This window comes from Miscanthus floridulus, chromosome 4 (assembly GCF_019320115.1).
Source record: "Miscanthus floridulus cultivar M001 chromosome 4, ASM1932011v1, whole genome shotgun sequence".
In the NCBI taxonomy this organism is placed as follows: domain Eukaryota; kingdom Viridiplantae; phylum Streptophyta; class Magnoliopsida; order Poales; family Poaceae; genus Miscanthus; species Miscanthus floridulus.
Genome location: NC_089583.1, coordinates 75,723,188 through 75,739,868, shown reverse-complemented (window position 1 = coordinate 75,739,868; position 16,681 = coordinate 75,723,188). Strand labels below are relative to the sequence as shown.

Below are 16,681 nucleotides of genomic sequence, written 5' to 3'. Positions count from 1 at the left end.
AACCTCATCAGGAACACCATCAACCCAAAGGATGGAGCAGCCTTAGATATTAATGGCTATGTGAGAAATGTGTTGGCTAGATTTGCTCTAGGTGGGGATAGGTTCAATGTCCCTAGATTCATATGGACTGAGTTGAGATTTATAGTGGAGGATGGTCGGAGGGGGCTGCCCTATGCCCCTTACCTCATGTTCATGATTGAGAGGGTCACTAGGATTTTATTTTCCGAAGGATGGGATGCACACCTGTCTACAAAATTGAGAAGACCTAGCCAATTGTAGCTACTTAGGGAGCAGGGGCTCTCATGCTCATGTAGATATCTCTGAGTCTTCCTACTCTAGGTCTCAGTAGAGGAGGCATGATGAAGAAGTTTGGCAAGTGATTGAAGGCAATCTTCAGCAAGTGCACCTATGCAGCTAACAGAGCGTATGAGACACAGCTTGAGCAGCGTCAGTAGCATGGATAGGACCTTCCACCACTTCCTCCTATTCCACCTCCTCCACAGTATGACCTTCCAAGTCTCTCTGACACAGATTCAGATGATGGTGATGATGATGAGGAGGAGGAGCAGGGACGAGCAGTAGATTGGGATGAGACCCTGGAGGGATATCGTCAGAGACAGAAGCTGAGGCGTTCCACTCGTTCCACTCGCTACACCACCACTACTCACCGTTAGGTTCATGCACGTATTGACTCCGACGATGATGATGGTGGTGTCGGGATTGCTGCAGGAGGTGCTAGGGCTACAGGAGGTGATGATATTGATTGGACAGACATTTAGGGAGATGATGAGTAGGTGTTGATCTTTCTTCTTTTCTTCTCTTTTTGGTGCTTTATGCCAAAGGGTGAGAAAATTAGAGGGGTCAACAACTTTTTGACACCATGGTCAGCAGCTACGCTTCATGTCCTATTCGATGAGTGTTAGTCTTCGCTGGGTGGAAAGTTTGAGAGTCGCTCAAAACTCTAAATTGTGAAATAATGCTACTATTTGACTCTTTATGTATCGGATATGGACATGTATCATTTTTGTGGATTAGAAGTCATCTTATTGTGCTAGGTTCCATATTTTTTTATCCTGAGCTAGCTGTGTGGTGCTTGACTCTGTCTTGCTCGTATAGTCAAGTGCAGCAGTGCCGCACACAGCTGCAGCAGCAAGCACATGTGTGCATGATCTGCCATATGCATCACGTATATATTTTCTTGACACCAGTATAAAGCACCCCCACAAAGGCATGGATGTTGGGGGAGCCTAATTTTCACTTCACTAAAGTGTGAATCTTGGCCTCTTATACCAAGTTGAGAATTCAATTCTCTATTCACATATTTAGGGGATGCTCTACACCCATGGCTCGAAAAAATAAATAATCTCAGTTATTCATTTTATATCTTTTGTAAGCCCTAATGTGGGTTTTGGTGTTGATGACCACCTAATTAGAGAACTAATGAGATTTATTAAGATGACAAGCAGGGAATTCATTATAGAGGATGTCACATGGAAAGGAGGAGCCCCCAATTACAAATAAGGACGGCATCGCACTCAAAGGAGTTTTGAATTTTTTTGTCTTTTGAAATTGAGTATGAGAAAAGCCGTATTATAAAGGAGGACACTACAACTGGTTAAAAGTGTGCAACCAAATGCTCAATCTTTACACAAAACATCCTCACACCTCAGCCAAGACAGCCAACTTAACAACTCCTTCACCCTTGCTCTCTTGCTGGGTGCGGCAGTGTCGCACCTGGAGAGAGGCAGTGCCGCACTTAAGTAATCGTTGGGAGGCAGGGGGGTATTTATACTTTCCCTGTCCTCTATAATGTCTCTCTCTTCTTCCCTAATGGTTTAGACCGACAAAAATTAGTAGGTGCTCATCTCCTATCTCCTCCATTGGTGTCCTTCAAGCTCTTAAGCTTTCCCTTTGACTTCTCCATCAATCCTTGAGAGAAAAAGGTGCCAAAAGTGATTAGAGAGCAGTTCTACTAATTCCCAAAGCCTAAAGAGCATTTGGTTCACATTTTGGCCGACGGTTGTGTTTGTTACTCTTGGAGCTTGGCTCCTAGCCAGCTAGAGCGTCGCTCGGTAAGCTTGCCAAGTTTGTGGCAGCCCCGAAAGGTTTGTAACCACCTCTTGCAGCAAGTAAAATCACTCCTCATCTCAAGAGTTCACTCTCTTGACTTGAGAATGAGGTAGGGTTGTAAAGCCCTAAGCCTTAGTCAACAACGTGGACTTAGGCAAGCCTTGGCGGTGAGCTGAACCACAGGATAAATCCTTGTGTCATCTTGTGCTTGTGTTGCTACACTTATGTTCTTGTTGTTGTTGAGGTGATTTCTAGGGTTTGAGGCCGATCTACTTGTGTGTGGTGTTCCCACCACTTTTAGCTATCGATCTGTGATCTACTACCCTACAGGAAGCTAAGAAATTTACCCGATCTAAATTTCGTTGTGTAGATTTTAAACTATGAACTAATCTCTCCTGCAAGTACAGCATGCCGCTGTTTGCTGCGGCAGTGCCGCGGGTGAATTTGACTTTGGTTTGAGTTGAATTTTTATAGGCCTATTCACCCCCTCTAGGCGTATCAGAGATCCTACACTAATAAATCCCTATGAATACATTTTTTAGTGTGTGACTCACTTCGTGAATAAAGGAACTAATCAAGTGTTACCGATCCACTTGTCTTAGGCTTAAAAACTTTTAAATAATCCTATGAACAAAGGTTGTTTAGGGTTTGTTTTGGAAAAAGTGTGAAGAAAGTGCTTGAAAATGCCTGATAGTAATTCTAGCGAATGAATATCGAATGGCTTCTTTTATTTGATTAAGCCTGGAAAGCAATTTTTATAAACAAACATAAAATATAACTTGTATTTAGTATTTAAATAAGATTTGAAGTACAAGTTTAGTAGATAAAAAGGCAACTTTTGTTCTGGTGAATAGATGTTGTTCAATAGTATTTTTGAAAGCCCAAAACATCGAATTCGGAATCTAAACTAGAACTTTTCGTTGAATCGATAAGAAATTGAACCTTATGTTCAAAATGCCATTTTTGGTGAATTATATTGAGCAGAATTGTTAAAAGGTGCTTAAATGTTTTGCTCCTATGGGTTAGTATGAAGTACGGACTATTGTGTGAATATGCTTGTTGGTTGAAATTAATAAGGTTTAGACATTTTAAAAATTATAGCTAAAGTGTTAGTGGTTGTTTAGTTCTAACTAAACTCTTGCCTTTTTCTAAATCCGAAAAGGATTGTAGACAATGATATTTTAGCAATTGAATTCTAGCTAAAACACTTAAGCACTAGCTCCATGATTTCATAGTGTTAGTTGCCTCTAAGTGAGTATTTTAGCATGGTGAAGTCCACGGATGAGTTGGAGTTGTCGTGGCGTCGCAGAAATTGCCCTAGCTTTGTTATAACGCGTTGTCGATCTTGTTTCGGGCTTTAGTCGGCAACTGACGTTTAGTGCGATGAGCTCCTATTGGCACCTCTCTATCTCCCTCGATGCTCAGTCTTCGGCCATGCTCATTGCTCGGACGAGAAGCCCTTAGTGGCTACTAGAATCTTGAACTCTTGTTTTAATCTCAATCGGGCTCTAAGCGGTTGGTTTTGATGCTTTAAAATTCATGCTTAGCATGTGTTTGGCCGTTCGGCCGGGAGTGCATGGTCACCGCGTTCGGTGCACGCCGTGGTTGTCCTAGGGGAGACATAGCTATAGTCAGTAGTGCCTTTCATCGCTATCCTCTAGTACTATAATCTTTCCATTGTATTCATCCGTGGTTATTAAGATCATCTGGTCAGTAGGAGGTAGGCAAGGTGTCGAGAGTGGGAGAGTAAGCGCCTAAATGTTGTACCAGTATAAAGGCGTTTGGAACATGCATGTTGTTTATTCCATTGTGTTTGGTATGTCAATTTACCCTTAGGTCCCATTAGGCTTGCTTAGGGTTCTCAAAACGACGTCCAGTGGTTACGAGAGAAGCTACCATTTTGATGCAAGCAGAACAGTCAGGATTGGATAATAGAGGACTGTTGTATCAACTAATTGTGGATGTCCCAATAGAACACTTGAGTCTCCTTAAAATTAAATCTGTTGTGGGATTTGATTTCCTTGTTCTTTGTTGTAAAAGGAACCCTTGTCGCCTGAATCTTCCCTTGCAATACTCCTCTGATTTCATGGTCTATGACCCCACTGCCTTCACTGCGTGTAAGTTGGTAAAGTGCCTGGTTAATAGCTTATGGTGTCGATGATGAAACCAAGGGCTCCGTTGGAACTAGCTACCACATGGTGACACTGCTCAGGCACGCGCTAGTATCGAGGTTGTTGACCAGCACCTTTGCCAAGTTACACAATTGTACTGATTTTACTATAAAATATTCTCCTTGGAACATATTCTAGCATTTGAACGGGAAATCCACAATAGGTTGATGAAATGGTGATCCTTCAAAGTAACTGAGAGGACGTGGTTTTGGAGGAAGTACGTATGTCTTGATCTCAGTTCATACGAAGGACTGGCGCATACTATAGTTAAGGAAGGGAAGGAAAAAGAAGAAGAACAAGGAAAAGTTAGTACTTGAGTAGTCAAGAGTGATTGAAATGCCTAAATTAACATCATTCCTGTGTTTGGTTTGACCACACTACGCACGTCGAGTTACTGTTGCTGCGTGCCCTGCTGGCGCCATCAGCATCGGGCCCACTAGCACCCCATTCTCGCATGGCCATGGCATCATGCTGCGCTCCCTGTCCTTGTGCACTGTGTGTTCCCCTTTTTCCCAATACCCTATCGACACTCGGTCGCCGCCCTAACTCTCATACTGGACCTCCCCTTCTCTTCGTTTTCTTCTTTTGGGGACACAACCGCACGCACACCTCCCCATCGAGTGAATCTTCTCCCCTCTTCCTTATCCTCTCTCCATTCGAGCTCTCACAGGGAGCGCGCCATAGTTGACTTTTTCCCTTGCTTCATGAACCGCCAATGTCTCCCTTCCACGCCACCTCCACTTCCCGATGCACTGCACCACCACCTCTGTCCACCCACTATAAGATGAGCTTGCTCCCCTCCTCCATCTCCACCCCCTCGAATCTGAATCAGAGCTTGTCGAGTAGATCCTCTTCGTCAGTGCATGAGTTGGAGTAGCTCGGGAAGCAACCAAGTCGGGGAAGAAGTAGTTGGAGGCAGAACTATGAGATCCCACCGTCGTTCTTAGAACTAGGGTCACCAGTCAGAGGTGATTGTGTAATCTAAGAAGAAGAAGGGATCTGATTTTTGCCAAAGAAGTTCAAGTCCACCTCTGGTTAGTTTAGGTCTTAGGGTTCACGATGATCGATTTCTCACCCTCGTGTTTCTGGATCTGTTGGACATACACCATGTTTTGGGTGATCATTTTCTTGTTGTTTCTCCATTGTCCCCATCTAGCCCAACTTTTGGATTAAGCTTTTGGTTGTATTAGGTTTGTTCTTAACTGTGTATCTCTAAAATCCTCGAGTGGTTTAGTCTTTGGAGTCGTGTAATCTCCCGTGTAATATTAGATCTATGAAGGTAATTGCGCTTTCCTTTTCTGATTCTTACTCCGAATCTCAGGACGAGATTCTTTTAAGGAGGGGAGGTTGTAACACCCCTGGTGTTACCGCCTTCATTAGCTCAGAGGTCAAGGACTAATAAATCCCTGTGAATATGTTTTTTTAGTGTGTGACTCGCTTCGTGAATAAAGGAACCAATTAAGTGTTACCGATCCACTTGTCTTAAGATTAAAAACTTTTGAATAATCCTGTGAACAAAGGTTGTTTAGGGTTTGTTTTGGAAAAAAGCGTTAAGAAAGTGCTTGAAATGCCTGATAGTAATTATAACGAATGGCTTGTTTTATTTGATTTAGCCTGGAAAGCAATTTTTATAAACAAAGATAAAATATAACTTGTATTTAGTATTTAAATAAGATTGGAAAGTACAAGTTTAGTAGATAAAAATGCAACTTTTGTTCTGGTGAATAGATGTTGTTCAATAGTATTTTTAAAAGCCCAAAACATCAAATCCGGAATCTGAACTAGAACTTTTCGTTGAATCGACAAGAAATTGAACTTAAGTTCAAAATGCCATTTTTGGTGAATTATATTGAGCAGAATAGTTAAAAGGTGCTTAAATGTTTTACTCCTATGGGTTAGTATGAAGTATGGACTATTGTGTGAAATGCTTGTTGGTTGAAATTAATAAGGTTTAGACATTTTAAAATTATGGCAAAAGTGTTAGTGGTTGTTTAGTTCTAACTGAACTCTTGCCCTTTTCTAAATCCGAAAAGGATTGTAGACAATGATATTTTAGCAATTGAAATCTAGCTAAAATACTTAAGCACTAGCTCCATGATTTCGTAGTGTTAGTTGCCTCTAAGTGAGTACTTTAGCATGGTGAAGTCCACGGATGAGTTGGAGTTGTCGTGGCGTCGCAGAAATTGCCCTAACTTTGTTAGAACGCGTTGTCGATCTTGTTTCGGGCTTCAGTCGTGAACTGGCGTTCAGCGCGACGAGCTCCTATTGGCACCTCTCTATCTCCCTCGATGCTCACTCTTTGGCCATGCTCGTTGCTCGGACGAGAAGCCCTTAGTGGCCACTAGAATCTTGAACTTTTGTTTTAATCTCAATCGGGCTCCAAGCGGTTGGTTTTGATGCTAGCCGATGGCTTGGCCACCTTCGGCTACGACGCCTGCTGCTAGCCGATGGCCTTGGCACTCACCCCTCGGCCACCATTGCCGCCCTACTGTGTGGTTGCCCCACCCTATTGCCCTCCTTGTCTTGAGCCACGCCGCTTCTCATGCCTTTGTCCCACGCCCTCTGACTCACCCGGCCGCTGTAGCATTTGTTCCCAGCCGCACAACCTACCTACCAATCCTGAGCTCGGTGTCGTACGTAGTCTACTGCATCGCTATGTCGTGCTACTGCATGCGCATGGCTACACTCGGGCACACCTTCAATGGCTCTGTCCAAGAGCTAACCAATGTGTCGCCTGCCCCTCGCTCATGCGGTCATATCCCCGCGCTGTCGTGCCTCAGTCGGGTCATGGCCGGGCCACCTCTACCGGGGTTGCTTCCCGTGATGTGGCGGTGGCAGTACACCACTCTCCCTTCCCCTTTCTTAATCATCAACACGAGGCTTCCTAGTCCAATTCCTTGCATCAGCGAGTAGCAAAGGAAATTAGCTAGGTGCCCCGTTCACACCGAGTCTAGTCGTTATCTATCGTGGTCAAATTTGGATTCTCCCCGCCGCTGATCATGTGCGCCGCCGAACTGGTAGGTCAGGAGGTAAGGCATGTAGGAGTGGTAGCAGTTCAATTGCTTGTAACCCTGAGCTCGCCTTGACTCCCTCCATCCGGTGCTCGCGTTACTTTGGCTAGGATGCTCGATGACGGTGTGGTGACGCGTCGGTGTTGTGCTCGGAGCGCCGCCGCGTGGTTCGGGCACGCGTGGCTAGATCACCTCGGCACTCCCTAGTTTCAACCGTCGCCGTAGCATGGTCCTCGGTGAGATCCTAATGCTTCCCCACCATCTCTACCCCTTCGTTAGTGCTCTAGGTCGTCGGAACGGCTGTGCCGCCGCCATGGATAACCGCTCGCCGCTGCAGCTCGCGTTAGTACATCCCGAAGCCCCTAAGTGCCACCCAGTCGTGCGCGTTTAGCCGTAGATGGTGGTCGACCCCTTACTCCCATCTTAGCGAGCCTATGTTGCTCGGCGTAGCTACCCTATGCCGCCGGCCGCCGCGTCGGCAAGCGCGGGGATTCTAGGAACCTGCCTGTGGTGAGGACGGAAAACAACCGAGGGCTTGGTCGCAAAGCCACTACCGATAGGAACAGTACACATGGTAGTCGTACTATTACCTCAAAGCTCGGGGACTTCTCTGCAAAACCATCATCGTGCACGGGCTCCCCGGCCTTGGGCCGCGTTGGGCCGTTGTGACGCGCGCACGGCCGTGGCCGTCCTAGGGCAACCAGGCCGAATCAATGGCCACCGACCCTTTTCTTTTTCTAAAGCATTTTCTAATTTAGTTTTTAAGGTAAACTTGTAAATTCAATATAAATTTATGTAGTTAACCAAAAATTGTGAAACTAAATTTGTTAGGTTCCTAAAATCATGATCTATCGACTAGTATAATTGGTTCACATAGCTTCATAAGTGTTTTCAAGAGTGGTCTAATTAATTTAAGGTGCTTAATATTATTAAAATATAAACTGGTAGGAATTGTTGTGATAACGTGGTGATAGTGTTGGCTCTGAAACTTTCACAGTAAACTCCTAACACTATTAGGTGCTCAAGGTAATTTTTGAGCTCCACAATAACCAGTTTGCTAAGGTAGCTAAATGAGTTCCAGTTCAAATATATATAAGTTTAATCGACAAAATACCAAAATACCCTGGATTGTAAAACTACAAGCATTTTCCGGGAAACGACGCCTTACTCGATAACGTGGATACATAGCCTAGTATGTTAGTCGTTAGAGCTAGCTCGTTAGCTTTTGAGGCGTAATCATATTTTTAAGAGTATCGGTTGCCGTTGATTAATTACGCCTCTGCGTTGCATCCACGTATATAATAGGAACAACGACAGATTCTGGAGTCATCTGGAGTAGCAGAAAAGATGGCGCCTTGGTGATCGTGTTGCCACGATGGAATGCTAACTTTTGGTTATATCTTACCCAGGTAAGCCCCGGTGCACAACCCTTATTATTCTACACTTTATCTTATGTTTGTGCATTAAGTTTTAAGGAGTTGAATGAAACCCACTTGCATATACATATATATATATATATATCCTATGAGTCCTACTAGTATGTCAGGATCGTATAGATTGCTATGCTTAAGGATTCCGGTAGAAGTCGAGTGATTACCTATCACTCGCGAGAGATAGAAAATATATTATTGTTGTTATTATCATATTACTATCACATAGAATATATATATATATATATATATATTAGGATGATAATTGAAGACCGGATGGAATGGTACTTTGGATCTAGACTTGGTTAGGCATTCGAGCGAGGCTCGGGTTGCATTTGTTCCGCATGTGTCGATTGAGGATCGTCTGTTGCTGTAGATGGTAGTCAGGTCATAGACTTATTATCCTAAGCACATACTTGCTTATTGGAGTAGGAAGGTTCGTTATGCTCTTGTCGTGGGTTTCGACTCTTTTTGGACTGGCTGATTGAAGGCAGGGGAAAGGTGAAGGTCTAAGCACCATACTGAGACCGGGTCTCAAGTGTGGGGGCTTGGAGTCTAAATTTGGACGAGGACCTAGACCCCTCGACAGGAGTGGAATGGGTTGGTCTCGTTTGTGCTTGGGGTATAAGCGAGGCATGTGTTTCAGGAGTACCCAGCTGGGATACATTTATTTGCGAATCGCTATTTTTTGAGATGGTACCGACTTGGCTATGGTCTAGCGCCGTCATAAGAACTGTAACATGGAAGGTGATAAAATAGTTCTGATTGCTTACGACATGCTTGAAAGTAGCATAGGTGCTTATCTAGAATGGTTAGCTAATTAACTAAAAATAACTGCTAAAACTTTGAATATAAGGATGCACTATTAGTAATGCTTCCTGCAAATGCAATAAACTAGCAAACCAAATAAGCCTTGCATATACTTTGAGTCTTTTATTTTCCTCATGTCGGATAAGTTTTGCTGAGTTCAATTGAATACTCAGGGTTTTATTTCCCCCGTTACAGGTGATAGGTGGATGCTAGATGACTCTCGTGTGTGGAAACCTCCTGATGGGCTCAAAGAGGATTCCTTTCGCGCTACGATCGTAGTGTTATTTATAACCCCCACTAAATGTTTTATAAGAAAAGATGCTGCTAGCGTATCTTGTATATAAATGGCTACTATATTAGTGTTTTCCTTATCATTAAATAACTTTCTTTTCCGCTGAAACTCTGATCACATGTTTAATTCCACTATTGTACTAAGCAATGTAAGAAAGGGCTAAAGATGTTGTAAGCTTTATACTCTTATTTATGATTCTGATGAAAAAATGTGGAGTTTCGAGTTCTCCCTCAAAGTGTGCTCGACAGAACAGCATGATTTAGTGTCCTTGCTTGAGTACTCAATGTCTAATGGAGTACTCTTGAGAGCGTTAGATTAGACGATTCTGATACATGCGCCTCAGTCCACATCGACTTGTCCCGCGGTGGCCGCCGCTGTGCGCCTCGCCGCCATGCTGTCCGTAAAGGTCGAGAAGGCCACTGCGCGAGATCACCGCGGTCGCGGGCACCGCTTCCCCGTCCTACGAGCTTGGGCGTGCCGGCGTCCGCGTCGAGCTCTCCCAGACCCTGACGACGTCCCGCCGAGAGCACGCACAACTGGTGCTCGGCGAAGGCGTTCGCGCTGCAGGCTTGGAGGCGCGCCATCCTCTCCGGACCCGTACAACATTACAAGGAGAAGGTCACGAACAGGAGGACCAAGGAGAGGAAGACGAAGAACAAGAAGATGATGCCGACTGTGATGAGATGAATACTTCTCAGTTATCTAGGATGTAACTATGTCGTGCATATATGGTCTTGTGGACTTGATGTAGTGGACGACACTTAATGATGTGATGGTCTAGTGGTCTTTAAATGGTGTACTATTTGCTATCGAGGCTGCTGTATGGTCTTCCTCGTAGGCTGGACGTTTTATATTGCTCTTGAGTAGGCTGCAGTACGGACCTAGCGGGGTGTTTGGTTCTTTAGTTGTTTTTAAAATTCATGTCACATTAAATGTTTAGATACTAATAAGGAGCATTAAATATAGATTAATTATAAAACTAATTACATAGATGGAGGCTAATTTGTGAGACGATTTTTTTAAGCCTAATTAATCTGTCATTAGCACATGTTTACTGTAGCACCACGTTGTCAAATCATAGACTAATTAGGCTTAAAAGATTCGTCTCGATAAATTAGTCGCAAATTAGTGCAATTAGTTTCAGTAATTAGTCTATATTTAATACTCCATACATATGTCCAAACATTCGATGTGACAGGAATTTTAGGATGGACTGCAGTAACCAAACAGGGCCTTAATGTATTCTTGGTCTGTCAAAATGTGTTGTCTGTGTTGACTGCTACAGTATGTTGGATGGCCTGCAACAAAAACTCGGCGCTAATTAATGGGACGCCGAGCCTCATATGTCGGAGTGATACAAAATAACGCCGAGGCCGAGCATCGGTAGACAGTGCTAAGTGTCTAGGCCGGTGCGGCAAAGTTCCCTAGACCTCGTCGTGCTCCTCAGGCACATGTCCGCCGTGGACGGCTGCTGGAGCTCGGCTAGCGGGCGATTTCGACCACCATTCTCGAATCCAAGGGCATGGGGAGGGAGAGGAAAGGCAGGGGATTCACGTAGGTTAGCTATCCTCGGCCGATTGCAGCGTAGGGAGGGAGATCGACGGACGCTCTCCTCTCTGTGCAAGGATAGAGGAGGAGGAAGATGAGCGAGGGGTGGGTGGCTGCGGAGCTGAGCGGCTCAGCGTGGTTGGCATGGTGGAGGAGAGTCAAAAGGCGAGAGGGGCGTCCCTTATATAAGCAACTAGAGGAGTGGGCTCAACACCACGGCATGGCCGCGACAGAGCCGGCACGCGGAGGACGGGCAACGTGCATGGCGCAGCTGACGCCCGTGCAACGCGGCGTGGGGTAGTAGCTTTGCAGAGCTACGGAACAAGGCGAGCAGCGGGTGGCTATGGCGCTGAGGCAATAGTCGTGTTGACTGGTGCAGCGAACGCCAGGCAGCGCTAGCGTGCGTGACCCAGTTGTACCTTGATGCTCTCCCTCTCGCTCGCGATTATACCTTTGCTCGCCGCGCCAAGCGCTCGCCATTGCCGCGCTCAAGCTCCGCCACTGCGTTAACAGCCGCTCGCACGGCCACAACCATTTCCGACGCCACCACCCTAGGCCGCGGCTCGTCGAGGAGCCTCGTTAGCCGACTGCGGCGGCTCAGGCCACGCCGGCCGCGGCTCGTCGAGCAGAGGCCTGGGGCGGCCTCCCGCAGGGTGGCCTGCTCGCGCTCCGGCCGTGGAGCCAGGGCAGCCTCGCACGGTGGCACAACAGAGCCAGGGAAGAAGATCGCGGGATCTACGATTCTGGGGGCTCGGCCAAATTTCACCAACAGAGGGGTACGTTGGACACAGGGAGAAAAAATTGACACGGTCAAACCAGTCAACTAACAGATGACCAAAGAAAATGGACGACAGTGCCATTTAAAAAAGAAAATTTTAACTTAATGCCAAATAGGAAAGTTTACATTTTTGAATGCCAAATACAAAGCACTGATTTATTTCGGTGCTAAATAGATAATTCTCCCTTTAAAGTATGAACTTCATTTGGCCATGAATGTGTGGAATGTGAATACACGCCCAGTGTACCTCAGGGCACTCCCAATGCAAGATAGCATAGGATATCGTTCCAAGAAAGTATAATTCCCAGTGCAAGATTTTCTATGGTACAGGACATAAGTAGTTATAGAAACCATGTTTACTCTCCCAATAGACTACAAATAGTTTCTTATCCATCAATAACCGTGAAAACTTAGTCTCTTAGTTAAACCTAGTTTTTTGGATTTTTTTCTCTCCTCGTTAAATCACTTACCATTAAATCACTTACCACGACAGCAAATTGCCTGTGCAACATTGCAATTAATATCTAAGTGCCCCTGAACACGTGAATTGCGTATCATCTCAAACAAATCAACCAGCCGGCCTGAGACGTAGGGAACAGTACAGCGACTTTTCCTGGCGCATCGATGCCCTACCGTTATCGCCACCAACCCCGCATCGGCCGCCCCTGTTTTCAATCTGAGCAGACGGATTGCACTAAACCACCTCTGATCTGGTTGCGAATCTAATCTCTCCCTATGAAGTGGCAATTAAGTTCAACCCCTTTGTGAGATCGCACAGAACCGGAATCGCACGAAATTGAGCGATCGATCGACCAAACGACCGGCGGAAATTGACTGCGGACTCAGTGGAGAAACAGAGACAGGGAAGGAGAGGGAGCAATGACCATGTTCCGGTGCTGCACCCGGGACAGCAGCGTGGCCTCATTCCGGAACTCCCGGGCGCCCTGCCGCGACCCGGCGCCCAGGCGCTAGACGGCTACGTCGCGGCCGTCCTCGAGGTGGCCCCGGTAGACGGGGCCGAACCCGCCCTGCCCGAGCCGGTTCTTCTCGGAGAAGCCCCACGTCGCCGCCGCCAGCGTCTCATACCGGAACGCGCGCTGCTCCCGCGCCGCGATCGCCTCCAGGTCCGCCTCCTCCTCCCTCTCGCGGCGGGACTGGTCGGACTGGTCGGACGAGGCGCGGTGCGAGGAGGAGTGGAAGGGGCGGGCCAGGCGCTCCAGCAGCGCCCGCGGCTTCATGCTCGCCTCGTCGACGGCCAGCGCCTCGGGTGCCGGTGGCCGGTGAGGGTGGGGACTGGAGAGGGTATCGATGATACCAGGCGGCCCGGTGAAATACGTACGCGCGCCGCGGGAGAGGTGGGTGGGTTCTTCTTCTTTTCTCCCCCTGCGCGGCTGCGCGTGCGCGAGCGCAGGCTGCATCCGCACCTGGGGCCGTAGTTGGCCATGCAGCCAGAGCCCCGTCGGCCCTGGCCCGAGGCCCATTTTTTTAGCCCGGCTCAAGCCCAGCACGACCCGGTGGCTTGCGGGTCCTGGGCTGGCACTGGCTCGGAGGAGCAGGCCGTGCCTGGGCCTTATCCCAGGCACGTGGGCCGGCACGGCACGGCCCGCTCCAGAACCGGCGGCCCGCTGGTGGCCTGGTCTGTCCACCTCCCCGCGCCCCGCATATATAAGCGGGGACTCCCTGTTCGCACCCACCCCCGATTCCCCCAACCCTAACTCCCTTCCCGTCTCCCTCCCCGCCGCCCCGCGCAGTCCCCTCCACACGCGGTCGCGCCGCACTCACTCCTCTGCGACGGTAGCGCCACACTCCGCCCTCCTCCGTGAACCCTCCCCCACAACTTTGCACCCCCGTCCTTCGCTCGCTGGCTCCTTCCCTCCTCGCAGCCGCGCCTCGGGAGCGAGTGCGCCAGCCCCAGGCTCCGCGCCTCGGGTGCGTTGCCGCGGCCTGCGAGTCCGCCGGATCCGGCTCAAGAAGCTTCCTGCCTGTCTCGCTTTCCCCGCCTCTCTCTCGTCTCTGTGGCCTCCTCTATGCACTGCCGTCGGCCTCGAGCGCGGCAGCCGGCTTCGGGCGACCGGATTTGGCGTCCCGTTGCCTGCTCCGACGGTTGACGCTGTGGATCTGCCTCGAGGCGTGAGCGCGCCGGCGTCGACCGCCGCCACTGCGCTCCCACGCTGCCCCTCCTGTTCTTCCCTTTCCTCTCTCTGATGCCGCTGCCGCCCCCTCGACCTCGACGCCGTCATCGCCTGCTGAAGCGGACCTTGGGCTGGCCCGGCCTCCCTGACAGGCCGTGCTTATCGGGCCGGCCCGGCACGAAAAACAGCCCAGCAGGCTGTGCCTGGGCCGTCAGCCAGGCACGAAGCCCATCTCGGCACGGCCCGGGAGGCACGGCGTGCCGTGCCAGCCCGAACCCCATCAGGCCGTGTCGGGTCGGGCCGGGTCAGCCCGTTGGACATCTATACCTGGGGCTTGAGGCGAGCGCACGGGGGGTGGAGGGTGGGGGTTTGGGGACGGAAGCGCGTTGCAGGCACTCGTCATGTTCGTTTGGGCTTGTTTGGCTTATAAGCCATATTTTTTCAGCCATCGAAGAGTATTTTTCTCTCACACTAAATTTAGTCAACAGTGCTTCTGCCGAGTAGCTCGGCAGACAGCACTGTAGGTAGGGCGAGAGCCGAGAGGGGGAGGCGGTGGCCGGTGGGGGTGGAATTTTCGTTGGGGTTGGGGAGACGGGGACTCCAAGACATACTGCCGCTAGTGTTCAAGACCCATCTCTGTCGAGGCAACAAGTCCAGGCGACTGCGCGTTGACGTCGCGAACGCCGGGGTTCCGTTCCGCCCGCCGGTTCCACAGAACAGAGGGAGAGACAGCCCGCCTGGGCCTGGCCGCCCTCGGCGTCCGTGGGCGGGCGCAGCGTGCCACGTGGCGGCAAGCGGCGTGTACCGTACACCGATCTTTCTACGGCACATGCTGACATACTGTGCGAGAACGATGATGGTACTGAGCGATCTTTCTAATTTGAGCTGCGTTCCATACTTCCATAGCTGCGCCAAGCCGCACTTCAGTCGGAGTAGTAGTATCGACCGTGCTCCCAGTGCAGATCACGACAGACGGGCGTACCCTGTGACGGTGAGGCAGCAAAGTCAGCAGAGGACACCAGGTCAGAAACACGATTGGGATCGAGAGATGCACACATTTCTGCGAAAAAGACACCTTTTCACAAGACTTTGACTTCATCATCGCCGCGCACACGTGGACGCAAAGCCGCCATGGCTCTGCCCATCAGTTGCCGGATGCACTGGGCAATATTCTTCGATCCACAGCTTCCTTGTTGCCCTTGATATGATGATGGTGACGACGATGGTGGTGGACTGGATGGGCGCCTTCACTACCAAGTGCCAAGTACCACCTGGTCCAAGCTTAAGAATCCATCGCTACAAGGTCAACATGCAATGCATCGGATCGCCACTCCCACTTGATCGATCCAACTACTACTATTAGTATATACGAAGGCGATTGACACTTTGACAGTAACCGCCAATGACGCGATGGCGGCCTTGCATCGCCTCAAGATGGCTTCTTGCCTTCTTCTGTTTATTATTAGGAAAAAAAATTAAGATATTATAACGATCGAACAGCGTTAAACAAGGTGACGGTGTTTCAGTGTTATGGTGTGGTGGTTATCCGCTCTCCCTTGGAACTAGTGGCACAATATAGACCTCGGCATGGTTCACACTTCGCTCGATCAATATCTGGGTTTGCAGACCTAAACAAGGTGACAACTGGGAACTGAAAATGGTCCGGACATGTTCGATGCTGATTTATAGGGCTGATTTGTTGCGAGAGAAAAAAAAACTATTCCCATAACTGAAAAGTAGGACTAATTCTGGCTGATAAACTCAAGCGAACAGGACCGGAGTCCAGTATTATTTACCGTGCACATGTCAGCATGCCACGTCTACCTCATAGAACCGACAAGGTAATTACTAGCTGAATTGCACAGAGTGAAAGAAAGAAAAAATATATATACTATGGCATGCATATGCCACTCACACGAAGCAGCGGCGGAACCCGAACTTTTGATAAGGGGGCTAGGACAATATGATGACCCGTCGTAAATACGATAAACATATACAATAAGTGTATGTCTCAATAGTTTTTTTTAACATTTTTACATATATATTTAGTACTCATAACGAAGAAACACAATATGGTCATAAAAATGAAATAATAACTTTTTTGCTATGCAATTTGTCGGGGTTATGATCCCCAGGTGTCTCAAGGCACCGATTAGTTAGCAGACCGAACGGCCCATGACACATCAGTTAGCGAAGGCCCAAACGACCGAGGCCCAGCTGAGCCAAGTGAATCAGGCCGGACGACAAGGCCAGGGTCAGCCACGACCCCTCCCTTCTGCCTTAGCCGCATGACGCACAAGAGACTCACGACCTCTCCCTCGTCTCGACCCCCGGGAGGAACGGGGAGAGGTCAAGCCCAGGCAAGCGTGCCTGTTCTGACAAGAGTAGACACGCCGCACTACCCCGCAAGGACCAAGGGGACAACGGTCACCTCGGTCC

General features: G+C 48.6%; 1 protein-coding gene across 1 annotated transcript; it reads right to left on the bottom strand.

Moving 5' to 3' along the window:
• Positions 1-12,242: 12,242 nt before the first annotated feature.
• LOC136551750 (cysteine-rich receptor-like protein kinase 43) lies at positions 12,243-13,493 on the bottom strand. The gene is made up of 2 exons (XM_066543288.1): positions 12,612-13,493; positions 12,243-12,469 (listed from the first exon to the last, which is right to left on the bottom strand). Exon 1 carries the CDS (start codon positions 13,346-13,348, stop codon positions 13,079-13,081), a length of 270 nt encoding a protein of 89 aa, XP_066399385.1. The 5' UTR covers positions 13,349-13,493; the 3' UTR covers positions 12,243-12,469; positions 12,612-13,078.
• Between the last annotated feature and the right edge of the window lie 3,188 nt (positions 13,494-16,681).